Source organism: Spea bombifrons, chromosome 1 (genome assembly GCF_027358695.1).
Source record: "Spea bombifrons isolate aSpeBom1 chromosome 1, aSpeBom1.2.pri, whole genome shotgun sequence".
Classification (NCBI taxonomy): Eukaryota; Metazoa; Chordata; class Amphibia; order Anura; family Pelobatidae; genus Spea; species Spea bombifrons.
The window spans coordinates 103097548-103116291 of record NC_071087.1 but is presented as its reverse complement, the minus strand read 5'-3'; the positions used below and the strand labels follow the sequence as shown (position 1 = coordinate 103116291).

Sequence of the window (18744 nt, the reverse complement as noted above, 5' to 3'; positions counted from 1 at the left end):
AACTCCTACCTCTCATGAGTCACTGCATTCACACTTTTTAACAATTTTTAAAAGGAGAAAACAACCTTCCCTTAATCCACTCAGCTGGAATTTTAATGGACTTTAAATGTCACATGGGCCTTCGGTTTCTGTAGCTAACAGAACCTATTAGTGTAAAGTGATGAGCAAAGATATGTTTGCGGAAAAAAAACATGATTATAATTTTGCTTTGTTGCCATTATCTTGAAAAGCGTGAACTTCACAACACCACCCAATGAACCATACCATGTAAATCATTGTAATTCAGCATTTTAATGTTCTGACAAGACAAGAAGTGAAACTTTTTTCCTAAATATCTGTGTCAAAATCACTGTGTCCAGAAAGCCGCACTTTTGATAGTCGGTTAGAGATATGGATCTGACCACAATGATTCTCTGTGCTGGCGTGTAAATCTACTATATATTTTTTTTTATTATTTAATTTATAAGGTACTGTAATATCGTTTTCCTGTATCCAGGACAGGAAATCATTCGGTAAATGTAAGAACGTTTATTTGTTCTGACATAAAAAAATATATTAAAAAAAACCCAAAAAACTTGTGAGATGGAAATGATGTACTCCAAATGCCGGAAGAAACAGGAACTCTCTGGGGCTGTGTTCAGTAACTCTTGGGTCAGGAAACAGACATTACAGGTGCATTATTTAAGAGCTTGTCAGATATGATCTTCTACAGCACATGCTTCCAGAACTATTGGTGCATACATATTAATTGAATGTTTAAGGGGTGTCAACTGCATTGCAAAGCGAAACCCAAACCTCTCGGAGGTGTTAGACTTTGTAAGTCTATATAAAATTGTATTTGTTTATTGTTGGCAATAAATTGTGTATACTAGCATAATCAACATGAACGACTCTCTCTCCTATTGTTAACATCCACGGTCTTTTGTACCCAGGATAATAATTACAGAATGAGGACATATAATAAAGAACAAGGGAAGTATGTTAACTATACTGTTCTCAATCATTTTTATTTCAGATAAGGGATGCATCAACTGAGCAGGTAGATTCAGTAGAAAGTGATATTTCCTCCAATGCAGACTAGTACATATGTAGCTGGCTAAATATACTTTATGATACTGCTATCCCAGGAGCTCATCTTGGAGTGAAAATAGTGTAAGGTTTATAGACATCTCCTACCTGAGGTCAGGTTGCCTGCTACAAAGAAGCTATTCTAATTAATGCAATCGTAACAAAACTAATAAGAAATAATATTCTTTGTATACTGGCAAAACATTGGTCCCAGTACCAATAGGGCATATACTACAAGAGAAGTTTGGTAGATTTATATATTCACACAAAAGGAATAAAGAAGGTGTTTTCACATATTAGTTGATTAAAATTAATTAAAAGTCTACACACCGCACACAATTGCTTACTTAAGTCAATTTCTGTTTTGATGCCAGTACTGGACCCTGTGACATCAAATCTATTCCCAGATGTGGTGTATATTAAGGAACTCCTTCACCCTAAAACTCTGTTTGGGTACCTTATTTTATCAAAAGGCTTTTTTTTCTTGCTAATGTCTTGATATCTTCATAATGAATATTTGCAATTGCTGGAGGGGGAGCTGCCAGCAGAACATCTATGTTAACATTTCCACATTTTTATGTTTGTTTAATACTTTACAACTGAGCCAAAAAAAGTTCTGATTTCCATGTATGAATACATGTATATATAGAGCATAATAATAATCATCTATTCTTTAGTAGGTCTAAAAATTAGATAAATCCAACCCCAGATGAACAACAATGCATGAGATATTACACTGTCAACAAAAATAAAGCCAAAATGGAGAAGCCATGTGTGAATCTGCCGGCTCTTTATAAATAAATGTAATGTAATGTAAAAAGTAAGTACACCATTACTGCTTCCATAGGACTTAAGATGCTAAGCAGCAGACAGGTGCTGCTAATCAAATTTCCTTGATTAATAAATAATCAGTAAGTTTGACCACCCATATAAAAGGAGTTTTAGCAGTTTGCTAGTCTTGAGCAATCAAATGTGTGGTAACACAATACCAAGGAGGAAAGACATCAGCATCTCAAGTGAGAAAGATTATTCAAAAGTGGAAGACATTCAAGACAGTTGCCAACCTTCCCAGAAGTGGATGTCCCAGCAAAATCATGCAAAGGTCAGACCGATGCAGTGCTCTGAGAAATTGCAAAAAACTCAAGAGTTACATCTTTTACTGAACAAGTATGGTTTGTTTGGAAAGGTTTCCAGGAGAAAGCCTCTTCTCTTCCTAAAAAGAACATGTCAGCATGGCTTAGGTTTGCAAAGTTACATGTAAACAAACCACAAGACTTCTGTAACAATGTTCTTTGGACGGACAATACCAAAGTCATGACACGGTGTAATATGTCATGTTGTTCATCTGAGGTTGATTGTTATTACATCCTGATATGTAAAACCATAGAATTGAAAGAGGGGTACTTTCCTTTTCAAACTTTCCTAAATCCCAATGGTCCAAAATCTAAAAAAAATTAATAATAATCATAATATTTTGAACAGGTTTTCCTTATAGTTAGAAGAATTTGTAACCAGCTCAATGGTTATATGAACTATTTTTTTTTATTATTATTTTAACATATGAATAATTACAAATTAGCATGAGTGTAAAGAGATTACACAAAATACAAGCAGCTACTGAAATCATGTTTTTTTTCAACCACAACACTATTAAAAAGTAGAGGCACGGTAATTCAAATGTTACCAAGACCTTTGCATTCTTGGCTGCGTTCCCTGGCTGCCTATCAAACTGAAGTAACAGATTAAGTGTACATGGATTCAAATATTATGTATACTTTACATATTCATACTTTTTATGTTCATAAAATATTATGACTGTCCATGGAGACATGGTAACTACATTTTTTTTCTAATTTCTGAGAAAACTGACATGTGCCTAAAATGTTTGGGGGCTGGTACCTTCTGGCCTGGGGGACCACATATAGCCATGTGGCTCCCTGATGACTAAACTCCACCACTCTAACAGACACACACAAACAGTAACACTCATTGTAACACACACACACAAATATACACTCACTGTACTGCTGTGCTACTACCGTAAGGTGACATTACATGGCCAATCGAGCCCCTTCTACGCAAGCAGGCTAATACTGTTGGAAGAATGTATGCCTATATTTATAATGGCATACTAAATGAAAAATACATAGCATAAATGCAGGTAGGTGGCAAAATGTGCTGGTTGTCTCTGGCCTGACATTTGGTATTGGATCATCACTGTACTGATGAACATCAATATGCTATATAGAGCTCTTCAGGTAGATCATATATAAATTGATTTTCCTTCCAGGACACACTTCTGTACTACTTCGTATGTCTTGTTTGGCCATAGTACAGTGCTGCAGAATATGATGGTGCTATATATAACATTGATTAATAATAATTATAACTATTTCACAGGAGTTTATATGATGATTTCAGCTGAATATGATATTAATAATAAAACACATTATGGTAGTATCCAGTGGTTCTTGCTGCCATCTAGTTACAGGGAGGAAGCATACATAAAATTATAGGAAAGACATTTCATAATAGAAAGGCCAGGGGGGACATTTACATTAACTGTAAGTAATGTACATTATCTACTTTGAACAAGAGTGTTTTTATTAATGAAGACATAGCTTTTATGCAAGTGAGCATTATATAAAATCCTTAGTAATGCATATAGGAAAGTTTGGGAACAAACGGGCAACATTTCTGTCTTCATTTCCTGCGCAAATTAACTCATTAAAAATTTAAATCAAGCTTTTCTGCAAGTGGATCCATTATAAAGTAACTTCCCACTGTGCTTTTAAATCTGCAAGGTTAGTATTCCAACAACATCTTTACACGGTTACTGTTAATTATCTAATTGAAGTCTCATTCCTGCGCAGCCTAATCCTTGATTGATGCATAGAAGTATACGAGTGTAGAAACAATGTTTTACATGTTAAGTGGAAATCTTTTTCAGACAGAGAACAACTGCATAGGTTGTGCCATACTTTGCTTACTGTGGGTTTATTGTAACAGTGTTGTCTCTATGATAGCAGGCACCCTATGTGAAAGATGCCTCTGCATCACCTTCTACATACACTTGCTTAGATATGTAGGAGGGAATACAATGGATGTGGCCTTCACCAGCTCACCACCGTAGACAGCCACCTAGGTTACCTGTACTGTAGGGTTGGCTTTGAGTTACAACATTTATTATCTTGATTGAAGAAGCATATAAGCTGAATAAGACATGCGTCCATCAAGTTCAGCCTTTCCCATATCTGTTTATTTACTGCTGTTGATCCAAAAGAAGGCAAAAAATTTTTGCACAAACCAGGGGGGAAAAAATCCTTCTTGACCCCAAAATTGCAGTCAGATCTCTCCTTGGATCAAGAAGCTGTTTCCCCATAATTAAAAAATTAATCCATGAATATTATGTTTTTGCACGTATTCACCCAGTTGTTGTTTAAATGTCTGATAAAACTACCTCTGCATGCAGAGAATTTCACATCCTTATTGTCCTTTCTGTAAAAAAAACCCTTTCCTTTGCCTTAAAGTAAATCTCCTTTCTTCCAGTCTGAATGAGTGACCACGTGTCCTATGCATAGTCCAGTTTATGAACAGATTTCCACACAATGGTTTGTATTGGCCCCGAATATATTTATATAACGTTATCATATCCCCTCTGAGGCGCTGTTTTTGTAAACTAAACAGATTTAAATTAATAAACCTTTCTTCATAACTAAAGTGTTCTATTCCTTCTATTACTTTTGTAGCCCGACTCTGCACCTTTTCTAGTGCTATGATATCCTTCTTTAGAATAGGTGCCCAAACTTGCACAGCATATTCAAGGTGCGGCCTTACCATTGATTTATAAAGAGGCAAAATTATATTTTTATCCTGCGAACTGATGCCCATTTTTATACATGACAATACCTTACTGGCCTTAGCAACCGCAGACTGACATTGCACTAGTTTGTTGTCTATAACAATTCCCAGATCCTACTCATTTGTTGTTATCCCTAATTCACTACCATTTAGGGTGCAAATTGCTTGTGCATTCCTTACCCCTAATCACGGCAAAGTAATATTCTGCTCACATTATATTATAGAGTTTAGTGTCATCTGCAAACACGGAAACATGACTTCAATGCCTACTGCAAGGTCATTTATAAATATGTTGAATAAAATTGGTCCCAGAACAGAACACTGAGGGACACAACTTACCACTTTCGTCCAGCTTGAAAATGTATCATTTATAACAATTCTCTGTTCTCTATCATTAAGCCAATGTTCAACCCAATGCATCTAGACCAATTTCTTTCAGTTTGAATACTAACCTATTGTATGGAACCATTAGAAACACATTGTCAAAATCCAAGTAGATTACATCCACTGCAACACCCTGATCTACACTTCTACTTTCTTCTTGGTAGAATACAATTAAATTTAGTTTGACGTGACCTATGTTTCATAAAACCATGCTTATTTTTGCTAATAACACCGTTCTTTACAATGAATTCCTGAGTATTAGCATACACTGGTGTAGCTATATCCGAAAATCTAATACGAATATTAAAAATAAGTAATTTTAAAAATACTAATTAGGTTGCTCATGTGTGCCACATTTTCCAGAGCGTTATACTTTTTACATTACATTTTAGTAGAAATATGTTTAATATAAGCTACTGGCTTAATGTGACAATGTTATTTTTTAAAGAAAAATAAGCACACTGTGTAATTTAACAAAAGTGGACTTTTTACCAGAATAATTTCCCTTCCCTCTCTAGATAAAAAAAAAAAAAAAAAAAAAATCTGGGCACACTTTACAAATACAGTGGAACATGCAATAAGTTTAAATCCTTAGTGTATTCTCTCTTCTAATCTCGTTTTAACTTAGAATGACACACGCTGGTGCTATCTTGACAGGACTAGCTTTTCATTTGTTGATGAATGCGAGCTACATGTGTAAGTATAGGTATTCTTGCACTAAATAACCCTCTCATGCTCATAACCTAATAGTTTCCTTGAATCCAAAGTTTTGACCAGTTCAAAGTTTAAAGTTGCCACTCCACCTACTATGCTGAATTTAACAGTTTTGTAATATGAATCCTAGTACTGTTGAATGTCTAAATCTTTCCTGGAAATGAATCTTTAATTAAGCAAAAGTTTGCCTTATTCATCATTTTTCCTGGGAACACTTAGTAATGTAATACAAAACCAGACAGGTAATACGTTGTTACCATAGAAACTGAAAAAATCTTTTTAAAAGCATGGTTTTTACAATTAAACCTTCAGAGAAAGGTATGTTAGGTGGGAGTACAAACGATCAAACTATTTTAAAACTTTGGCAGAACTTTACATATTTGAAAACACACACATATATTTTTCCACCAAGATTATTTCTTTTGTGACCAAGGGCTTGTCACACCCAAAGGGTTAGAGCTTTCTTGCCACGTTCACTAAATGTTTGTTTAGTCATTGTTTTGTTTGTGAATGAGCACTGCCCTGGCTATAGTAAAGGTGTCTACCGGGGGCTCCCCCAAGGAATATGTCATTAAATAAATCTTTCAGGTAAGCAATAATATGGGGACCAAGTAATTTATCAAATTCTCCAGGGAATCCATATGGACCTGGTGCTTTATCATTCCCTAATTTTTTGATAACGTTAGTTATTTCGCTATCCTCGATCTCGTCATTCTGAAGCTCCCTTTAATCAGTGCTCACTTCCGGCGATTGCGCAGACTGTTGCAGATTTTTATCTTCTGGATTGGTGCTATATAGTTTTGGAAAATGATTGTGGAACATCTTTCCCATATTTTTAACTATGTTGCTAATGTGACATTTTCCCTGTCCTATTTTTAGCTAGTATGCACAGTTTGACCTCTGCAAGCTTTTCCATTTTTTTGGGGTATCAAGCAAGTAAGTGTGCCTTTTGTGTTGAATCTTTACTTTAGCCGGGTACATGAGGGCGAAGTGTATACCCAGGTCATGTAGAGCTGCATAGAGAGGTAATTGGTTCTCATAGTAGAGCTCACCCCTCATCTGTAGGCTGTTAGGATTGTATTCTTGTCCTGAAAACTGAGTAGCCTAAAAAGGACTAGTCACAGTTGCAATCTTTCACCTTCCTCTTCCTGGCCCAGCGTGTATACCCTTTCAATTTCAATCATATGATTTTTAGGGTACTCCTGACCCAAAGTGTCTTGATTAGTTGATGTGGTTTGACACTCTCGGACAGGTTTGATAGCTTTAAATTATTCCTCCTACTCCTGTTTTCTAGATCATCAATCTTTTCTTGTATGAGCTCGATAGTTGCTGTCTGGTTCACCATTTCCTCTTGCATCTGTGTAACCATATTTTCTAGGTTGCTCTGCCTTGTTTTTAATCGGTGATCTTGGATGTGTTAAGGATTGTCAATGGTAGCTTTGATTTCTAAGTGTCTGGCATCAAAGAGAGCACAGATGACCTTTATGGTTCCTGAGCAATGTCACCCAGACTTAAATTTAAAACCAGGGAGAGGTAACGTGCTGGGGATTGATTCTTGAGTCAGGTCAGAGGTAAGTTTTATTTTGCTTTCTTGCTGAGAATCTTTTTTTTTCCAACAAGGTTTTGAGGTAGCTTGGGAAGTGTCCTCCACTAATATTGGCGCTCTTGGTAAATATGAGCAAAGAAGGCTCATGAATATCAAACAATTGAAAACATTACACAGGTTTATCCTGTTTAGGCCAGAGGCCTTAAAAAACTCCACATGGTGTCTTCTGATCACATTCTCATCAGGCAGCTGGCGTTCCTCAAGTTCTTCACAGGGATATTGTGGTCTGTTGTGCCCAGGAGCAGGTAAGATTAACCTCCTTCACCACCAAGTTACCGCATGGATACTTTACATGTTAAACCTTAACTCCAGGCAGATGGAGAGCTGGAAGATACACCAGTCGACTGTCCAGCAGCTTGTTCTCTGGTTTTTGGTGGTGTCCTCATGCTTTTTGGTGTGATTATACCACGGTTGGCTATAGATTTCTTTATATAAAATGCGGGTCACAGAGATCTCCCTACCAGTCCAAAAAATGCTAGAAAAAATATGATGTCCAAAGGGTCTTGACACCTTCTTTTCGGTGGACCTAATAGTATATACATAGGGTACAGAAACGATTAAGACAAGCTTCCTGTGCATTGTTGCCATTGGCTAGGAGTTACTGTAAAAAAACAGGAACATCTTAAGTAAGTTTCCTTCTTTCCACTAGAAAACAAAATAATTATTTAAGAGTTGCCATACTACTTCTATTACCTATCAAAAAGTCCACTTTTTACATAAGGCTATGACCAAAACCACCTGCAGCCAAATGTGTAAATATATAAAGCATTAAGAGAACCTTTTTTTGTCAGAAGAAAAACCTCAGCTGGTTTAGGTAATGTAATATTCTGTAAAAAGCAAATAGATGTTTGTCTCCAATACTTTCCACTTTTGGGTTAGGTTTCCTTGCACTAGTTCTGGTAGATGAGCAGACCACTGTAGTGGAAGCATGAAACACAATGCTACCATAAAGATGTGTACCTGATTGGTTATACTGTTCAGATACACTGCGGCATGCATATGTTGTTCCACATTTACCACAGAAAAAACCCAATATCGCCAGCATGTAATACTGACACGTATAAAGATGACCTCACACATATGTGGCTTTCTTCATAAATAGTCCTTCCATCAACATAAAACAACTGTAACTGTGCACATTTTGTATAAATTCATTTGTTGGCTAACTGAAGTAAACGTGAAAAAGGGTTAAATTCATTCAGACATTGGAAAAGTAGTATTTGTACTGTCAACTGTATAAATGTAAATTTTGCACAGAGAAAAACACTTCTACATTCATACAAGCCCCTTTTTCCCCCACAACGCAATTCAGCAAAATTGTAATATTTAGAAATGTGTTTCAAAAAGTGGTTTCCATCAGCTGGAAAATGGAACAATCAAGAACATCACGAGGCCAGTGTGGCCAAGGTGTTGAGAAAAAAATTAAAAAAGAAATACATTTTATGAAGTTTTAGTTTCCTGTTTATATGTGGTATACTTTCTGCTGGAGAGTGGCTTAAATGCTTTTGAGCATTTTGAAGTGGTTATCGTTTTGCCATGTCCAGATGGACTATGTTGATTAATTAAAAAATATAGAAAAAAAAATTCCTGGCAAATATTCGAGATTCTGTTAAAAAAGTGCAATTAGTAGAAGACTTGGAAGTGAATACCATACTGAAAATGTCACAAAACTGTAACATCTCCGATTATAACTAGTTCTAGTAAGGAACAGATCAGAGCGCTCTGTATTATTTTGCTTGTCATTTATGTATTAAAAACAAAAAAGAAAAAGGAAAACCACATACGTACAAGAAAACCTAGAAGTTACTTAAGTTTAATGCTTAAAAGTCTGAATGCACAAACAATCTAGTATTATAGATGTACTTATGGTCAACAATGTAATATAAGTATGTACAATGACACAATTTAGTATCAAAATCTTTCTACACTGTAGATTATTACGAAACTGTTAATGACATCAAACACTGAGTACTTAAAACACCATTGTTATTTTTTTTTTGCTACCACATTTGCAACTTCAGTAAAACAGTCCAACTTTCAGCATTGATTCGTTTCTAGTAGGAATTTAAGAATTTCTACGTATACGGTAAGAGTTATCTACAATGTTCTTTTGATTTTGATCCATAGCAGCAAAGGCACTGTACATCAGCAGATCCACAGACTTTAAAGATTTTTTTTTTCTTTTAAAGCATTGAAAACAAAAAAGTAAAAGTACAAAAAAAATAAAAATCACATATTAATTAAACAGCAACAGTGATGACATAAAAAGTTTAAAATGTCGTCTGAGGCATGATGGCTCAGTGTGCCTCCGATTTAGGACGTTTAGGAAAGAGTAGGTTGGAAATGAAGACCGTTTGACAATAGACGCATTACATTCGATAGCGTTCTCGTGGATTCCTGCGTTTCCTGTATTCTGTCCGTTGTAAGTAGTCGTGAAACAGCTGTAAGTAAAATCCTTTTTGGGTTTGGTGTGGCACTTCTTGTTTCGTGCACTGGCGATGACAGTTATAGAGCAAAAAACATGACTCGTGTGTAAACGCTACATGCTTTAAATATCCAGGAAGGAGAATGCTGATTTGTTTGGGCCACACTAGGACTTAAGTCTGGGAAAAAAAAGGAAAAAAACTGTAAATTTTCTATCTTGAGTAAAAACACATTGTAACAATATTATGATTGCAGTAAAAGCAACACATCTATCCATCTTAATGTATTATTCAGCTAATAAACGAGATATAAACACTGAAGGGAAAGACACCTGCAATCAAAGGATGACTGCGTATGATTCAGGGCTGTGAATGTGCATAACTGTAGTCTAAAACACCTCCTTTGTTCTGGAAATATGGCATGACTTAGCTACTGTCTATCAACTGAGGCATGGCTAAAATGAGGCCTTTGTGCTACCGCTGCCCCTACCGGCCTCTAATCCTCAGTAATAACCAGTATGAAAATCCTTCAACACAGCAGTGTGTTCTTTCCAATTGTAAACTGAATAGGGCAGTGGAGAATGTGAAGTGCTTAGTGCTCAAACTATTAAGAAAGGTTTTTTTTTTTTTTTGTACATGAGGAAAACCACTAGCTATACTCCTCATAGCTTTATTTTAATATTTACGGGATGCCAGATTTGAGAATTGCATTTTTAGGCAGATTAGTATGGAAACGGTATATTGCTAAAAGTACTAAAAAAGCACACCTTGCTCCCTTCGTGTACGTAGAATATTTGATCAGAATTCCTGATCGCCTTTAATTTCAGAAAAAGGAAAAAGAGGCCGTAGACGCTTTTTATTCCACCTAATATTTTGGCCGAAGCCACATTTGCCATTATCCGTTTGTTTTACTTGTCTGAATGATGGAAAATGAGTGCGCGCTAATCAGTTACAGCCATAATTTGGCTATGAAAACATAACTCCATATGAACAGTTATCAGGCAAAGATTACCCACGGATGTTAATGAATGTATTATTTTGTCAAGTCTGTCAATGACTTCATTATGCAAAACATTGTTCCATCCATTACACAAATAAAGTTGCAAATGTTCCTTTTACTATGAGGTAATGCTTGGGTTGTCAGCCCTGCCTTGTCAGCTGGCTATAATTGTGGGGCTATGTATTGTACTTTTATATAAATAGTAAAACCTTGATGTTTATATTGCCTTCTTCGTTTGCCTCAAATAAGGTTTGGCGCCATTTGAAAGCATTATCAACAAGTTTGAGCATCTCTTTCCAAACAAAACTGAAACTTTTAGGTAAAGAGCCTGCCAAGGTTATCTAAACAGAAAGTGAACGCCAGACTTACATTAACCCCTAGGTTGCTAAGAGTGTCTTGTCTCTTTCCTATTAACATTACTGTTAATATTTACTGATTCATAATCCCAACATGATTAAATATTTCTAAAGCTGTTATATTAAATAGAATTTGTATGCACTTAACACAGTTTTCATACGCAAACGCTTTAATAATCACTCAAGAGCTGAATTTTTGTCGTACGTGATCAAACAAATGATGACATATAAGAATGACTCAGTACTTCACTATCACTGTGGCCCTAGTCCAGGAAAATACAGGCTTGCCTGTACAGTGTATAATAAAATCAGTGAGATAACCTAAGGTTCCTCACCCGTTAAATTATGCCATGCATAGGGCCTGACCAGTCCTTGTTGGAGAAACCTGCCACTGTTGGCCCTTCATAATGAACAGTGAAGTGAGTGAGCTGAAAAAAAACTAAACTGCCGACTCTCCCTTTAGTGAATAAACCTCAAAGTTTCCCGATTATTCCATTAAGCTACTATGTTTAATTAATAATTTATACAATTTTAAAATTTAGCATAAAAAGATACAAAAACTCACCTTCATTTCCATGACCATTGAGCCAGTTCACTGGTTAAAAAGTCTTCTTTACACAAAATAAATATATTACAAGTATAATACATAATTAAAGAACTGGAGCCAAATAATACACTCTTTCCACGTGTATTCTCATAAGAATCATCTGTAGATTTGGTATCAAGTTTCTAATAAGCATTCACAATTAAAAGGGTGCCTTGGTAGTCAATAAGGTAGAGGGAACAAAAAAAGAAAAAAAGAGAGCACATTTATGCCTTGTGGCAGATATTTCCAAGTCCTTGGTTTCAGGAAAGAAGAAAAAAAAGTTGAGATTTTACAGAAAAAAAGTGCTACAAGTTAGCGTCCGGTTGGCATTGTGTCTCTAATAAATAACTTCATAAACTGTAGCCTTTTTATCCCCCGATCCTGTGACGATGTATTTGTCATCTACGGAGATGTCGCAGCTCAGCACAGACGAGGATTCTTTGGACTGTGTAGGGGAAAAAAAAACACAATTGATGATCAGGGAGGGCAAATAATAAGGGTAGCTGATGCATGTATAAGAGAGGTCTGATTAAACAGAGAACATGTAATACCGAGCAAATTAATAAACACTGGATTTCCAGCTGATAATGATTGTGTTCTAATGACTGAAATGTAATACTATTTCCCAACAGTGTGGGCATCCGTTATTGTTATCATCTAATGTGATGTAATCGCTTGCTTTATGTATTAATTTTTGACAAAAGATTCCTTACATTTAACATTTTTACAACAGGAAATGTTCAATAACAATTCAATAAATTGAATACATTTATGGCACAATTGGCTTAATGTAAAAGTAATTCTATATCATCGGAAGGCATTGTTTTATTGTTTAAAGGGACTAATCAGTGAAAATATAGCTCTGCGGGATTATACAAATGTTTGTAGAATTTAATGGCAGATAATTAATATAAATACATTAAAAGGACAGTTTTAGGACAACATTAGAACTCCTTCACCAACCACAATACCGGTATTTTCAAAGAACTATCGGTTCCATGGCTTTTAGCAGGACTAGATTTATTAACTTTGTTTCTCAATAAATGTAATTGTTTCCAAACAACATAAATGGGAATCTGTGGCAAAACACCATAATTAGCATTTTCTAAACAGGTTATTTCCCAGAAAAAAAAAACCCCTCCCTTCTCCTCACCAACTGTTACAAATAATGCATGAATCAGTCAACCACAATCGGCAACTTAACAACTTAAGAATTAACCTAATGGAGGGAATAATCACGCAGATCCCCAAAACAGGATGTTAAGATGGCTTCTCCCAAACTGTATATTATAAGAGTTAGGAGGAATTGCGATACTATTTTTTTTTACTTTTATAAGTTATCTTTACATTTAAGATACACACAGGCCAGCTTCTTCTTTTAGACTTTAAAAGATAATGGCGTTTGAAAAATAAACAGGCTCGCTGAAGCTCCATAAACTACCCTTTTTCAGGGTATCTCTTAGAACCTTTAATTTGCTATTGTAAATACTTCTGTAGCTTAGTTTAGATAGGCGACACTGAATATCACTACCAGTATCGTAACTCTGCTTTAACTAGCCAATTGTATTTATCGTTCCACTATAAAAACTACAGGTTAAGTAATCAGGGTGCAGCCTTACTAGGGACTGGAAGTCTTGCATTACAGGATCATCTTGCCAATCATGGCACAATGAATTTATATTGATAGTGAATGCTTTTTGACAGCAGCTAAGTAGTACATTGTTTAGTCACACAGAAATGTATACTACCATTATTCATAACTAGTGAAACATTGCTTTAAGCGTTTTATTTAGTTACAAATGTCTAGAAAAGGCGTGACTCGCACATTTTAACAAGTGTAAATGTTAGTGGAAGTACCTAGCGGCGTTAGAAAAAGAAAAAACTGAGTGAATGATTATGAAACATGGGGCGAAATAAGAGCATGTGGTGCAAATCTGGGCCTGCCAGCGGCTAATTGATATGAAATCTGTTTTTGTGCAGAAGTCATAGTATGGCCATATACCTATTCAACGCTCAGAAATCCTGATTTGCTGATTGTACCATTCAATGGGTCGCTAGGCGACAAGACCACTTATGAAGCGTTCCACCAGAAAAGCTCTTTACAAATGGCCATGTAATTTACATTTCTGGGAAATAAATGACAAGGTATAACAATTACCTGGAATATACTGGCTCCGTACGGTGTCCTCCATGCATTTAGTAGGTTATCCTTTCCAGTGCTCACAAACCATTTACCTTGGGGGGAAAAAAGTATCTTTATGAAGAGGAGTTCAGCAAACATCTGAGCTTCCTTATACCCCTACACGACTTGCTTTAAGTTTAATTATGCTAGCAGCTGACCTGTCAGACCTTTTATAAATTGTTAACCACATCCAAAGGATATCCTCAATATCTCTTAAATAATATACTGGGCTGTTTCCCGAAGGGGTTAGCTGAAAAGGGAGTAACAAGTCCAAAGCGATTTGTTGTCCACCAAAGGATGTGCTGTGCATAAAGTGTATGACTTCCAGTTTAATCACTCGGTGTCAGTCTCGGCTATGAGAGCATGATAGCCTTCCTACATTTATTTTAATGCCAGATTAAATAAAGCCAATACGTTAACGTTAAATATTTGCATCATGTATAACCTTTATACTTAAGGCATGATTAGGATTTTATGAAGTATATGATTCAACTTCACATATTGAGTACTGCAATTCACAACAAGAAAAGAACTCATAATATCATATAGGTGAACAAACAAATGTATATGGTAAAAGAGAGCATCATCTCCCAGACACGAACGGTGGCGATTGTGGACACTTGCTTAGCACAGTAAGGGTTAAGAGGGGCAACCAAAGGCTTTTTAAGGTAATGTGTTCACTTGGATTCCAATGACTTTACACAGAGCCACCTTATCCTCTGTAATCCTCTAAAAAATTCATGAGTAAGAAATCAACACTTTGGCACCAGTAGTAGAGCCGGGGAAGATCAACACTGTACAATGGACAGTGTCCTCGGAGGCCAAAATAAGCAACATAAATACTTACCACAGTGGGCAAATTTAAGGGAGAGTACACAGCTCTCATGAAGGTGGAGTTGGTATTTGTCTGGTTTGGTGACGTGCAGAACTTCCACATTGCTGTTTTCCATACCGACAGCCAGCCATTCACCAGTCGGACAGTATCCCAGTGAAAAGATCTAAGGAAACAAAAAAAAAACCTCTTATGTGATACTTGCCTTTGATACCTATTTGACAAGAAACAGAAAAATGTTCATGGAATTGGACTATTAGGACAATCTAAGATGGATTTATTTAAAGAAGTTGTTTTTAATGCAATCCTAGTAACAAAGACTGTTAGTTACCGGTTACTTGCTAGCCTTTTTTTGTTAAAGTACTTGCTGCGCTTGCTCTTTTGTGATCCTTATACCTGAGACGTGAAGTCATGCTGCTGGAGTTGCCGTCCTTCGCGTAGATCCCAGGATCGTACGGTGTTGTCCAAACCTCCCGTCCAGAGTTTGGTGCCATCATTAGAAATGTCAATACAGCTGGCTCCATCTGTGTGGCCCTGGAATTGCCTAGGAGAAAAATATATACATTTTCAAAGGTGTGAAAAACAGTGATTTGCTCTATAAATGTAGAAAAAAAGTGGGCCGGGTCCTCTTAGCTGCAGCGAGTAGGGTTATTAAACTTACAGTTGTATGTAATATAAACAGGACTATTTTAGAAGCAGTGTAATAACAGATGATGCAACGTCTGAGATGTGCAATTATACAATTTTCACATTTAAGAGCAATCATTCTCTTAAGTGCAGGTTCAATTATTGTTTTCAATGAACAAATGTAAACAAAGTGACTGCTCTAAAACTTGTGAAATTTTGGAAAGCAGACAGTTTGAACAGAAACAAAAGCATTTAAATTCACTTCAAAAGATCACTGAAGCCAGTTACAATTTTGGGTGTCTAATATTTGGGTGTCTGGACAATGTCCAAGTGAGCAAGGTAGGAAAAATAAAATAGCTGCATTCAAAATGCTATTCATGATATTTATTGTACAGCTGCACTTTAAACTTCTCAATAAAATAAGCATTTATCCAAAATGTTTCCTAGTTCTATACTTCAAATTATATCCAAGATTCCTACGTGTTAAAAGAATAATTAATAATTAAGATTGCTTAAGTTTGAGCTATTATTCCCTCCCCTGCATCCATAACCTCAAGGCCACCATAAAAATATGGTACTTACACTCATCCTATCTCCCAAAGTTAATTTTTATAGTCCGCGTAAGGCTTAACCTCACCTAATGCACTAAGATTGACAAAGGTTGGGTCAGATCCTGTGGGATTCCACTGGCGTAAAAGGCAAGCAACCATTTTACGCCGGTGGAATCCCTCAGGATCTGACCCAACCTTTGTCAGTCTTAGTGACTTATTGTCTCCCATTCTGAGCATCAATTCTTAGTACATTGAGAGCATCCCATGTCAAACTCACTGCAAGATGGTATGTAGGGAAAGTTGAAAAAGACAAGGTAACCTAATATGAGCATTTTAATACCTACAGCATGATGTATAAAATGGAAAATTTAAATATCTTAGGGATATATTTATTAGCTTTGATACACAAAGCAATTGCTAGAAAACATACTTGGGGTACAAGGATGAAAAGACTTGGCCTTTATAAATATTCATATTGAAAACCCTGCTCTCTTCTAACAGATCCAACAGCCTGAGAGGTTCCACGTATCCCACAGTCAATCTGATAATGCCATAAAGCCATTAAGGGGGAAGCCCCAAGGAAAATAAATAGTGTTGCACGCAGTAATGGAGCGTGGGACTGGAGAAAAGTCAGATTCAGTTTTATGTTGCTGCAATAAAGTTAATTTATCTATAAACCAGAGGTCACCAATGTGGGTAGTCCCAGGATCTCTGGGCGACATCCCCTACTTAAAATCCTGAGCCGTTCACGGCAAAGCTAATGCAGTCTTTTTCCCAGAGACCCATTTATCACGCTTCCTTTGTAGAATAAGACACAGGCATTCTATAGTCTACGACAATGCAGTATGAAAAGTGCGTTTGTCTATGCTAACAGAGCTAAAACGCGATCAACAAACATAACAAAAGTGTATTAAGTGAAAACTACAATTGTTTCATAACCAAAACCAACAATGTTCCAAATCTGATACTAGTAATGAAAGAAAAAAAATTGGGAGATCTTCAAGAAACTGGTCCTACTAATAGGTTACCTAACCAATGGCAGAATCATCATCAGTAACTAGTAATCCAGCTACTGCATATAACCATACATAAAATAAATCACTATTTCTACATGTCTACATTATACACACGCATATGGAAATTGTGAAAACCATAGATTGTAGAAAGTAATGAAATGTATTGTATTTGCATCACGCCATTGCTTTTATAAATAGAGATTACTGGAGGGGAGTTCTCTGTATACCAGAAGGGTGTCTATCCTAACATCTGATGTGTGACATATGTAAATACACAACTGTAATAATTAAAGCGATGAAGGTAACAGATTGAACTTATCACAACATTACTCAATCACTGGTTGCAATAAAGTAGACCTTGTGTTAGACACTGTATAAAGGCAGCGACAGAACAATTAAAGCAATGAAAATCTGTCTTTTTTTTTTTAAATTAGCCCAAATTACAGAAATCCAACATTATTTGGGAAGTTGTTAATTAGTTTTTTTATCCCCAACTAAGGTGAACATGAGGGACTGAAAACTTCGGCTGTAAGCATATTTCCAATTCTAGCTTTAAATCACGATCCCTCGTTTAACAACGGCTTCTGTAGCAAAATCTTCAACTTGCAGATTTTAAATGTCGATGATTACAAAATATGCAAATAGCCATCGTTAATCGCTTTTTCTTTTGGTTCATGTAACAGTAGATACCCGTTTTTTCCTCTATCCTATTAACTGGAACATTAGAAGGGGCAAAAAAAGGAAAAAAGAAAAAAACAGGTTTGTGCTGACCTAGAACAACCAGAAGCCAGAGGGATTAGCTATCATAGAGCACATTAGCTTCCCAGAGTCATAAATCACCCTGCATGCTCCTTGTTTTTTTTAGATGTTAACCCTGAGCTGTATCTGTTTATTTCATAAAATTTAACCCTACAGCTGTAGCGCGCAGTCATGGCATGACATCTACAAATTGCGAAAATAGCTCTATGTGAAACATACACAAAGGCCTGCGTTCCCTGAGCTTAGATGAAAGTCTTGTCAAGTTTATATTTTAATAAATCTATACTAAAATCAATTGTTGAACGGTCAGTGCTCGTGAACAATAGCCGCTGGCACTCCAGAGATAGCGTTCTGGTTGAACAGGAACAAACACCTGCTAAACAATAGGACCTTGATGGAGGAAATAGCGCGTCTCGCAATTACTTAAAGACATGTCCTCATATATCCTACTGCTCAGAGAAAACTTCCTGCCTTTATTCCTGCGCATGCATGGTATAGCTCACAGTTGATCCATATAGCCCTTACCAAATTCTGCAGGACAAGACGGTATTTTTTTATTTTTATAACTGGAAGAATATTTTAACTTTTTTTTATGTCTTTAAGGTTCTCTGCGTTGTAAAAGCAAGCGAGCAACTCATCAGGAAAAAATATATACATATTGATGCTTTCCAGATTACATTGAATGTGCTACTTTGAAAGGGTTAAATCGACAGCAGTGCATATTACATAAAATACATTTGCTTGTTTGCTTAATCTAATGAGCTGTTCAATAAACAGAA

General features: G+C 36.2%; 1 protein-coding gene across 3 annotated transcripts in view; it reads right to left on the bottom strand.

Annotated features, from left to right (window-relative positions):
* Positions 1-9430: 9430 nt before the first annotated feature.
* LOC128497067 (transducin-like enhancer protein 4) overlaps positions 9431-18744 on the bottom strand; it is a 62981-nt gene continuing 53667 nt past the window's right edge. For all 3 annotated transcript variants that reach the window (XM_053466948.1, XM_053466954.1, XM_053466963.1), the window contains 5 exons: positions 15409-15556; positions 15028-15178; positions 14157-14233; positions 11978-12443; positions 9431-10236 (listed from right to left, as the gene is read on the bottom strand). In XM_053466948.1, the coding sequence (XP_053322923.1) occupies positions 12336-12443; positions 14157-14233; positions 15028-15178; positions 15409-15556 (484 nt within the window). In that variant the 3' untranslated portion in view covers positions 9431-10236; positions 11978-12335. The remainder of the gene's footprint in view (positions 10237-11977; positions 12444-14156; positions 14234-15027; positions 15179-15408; positions 15557-18744) is intronic.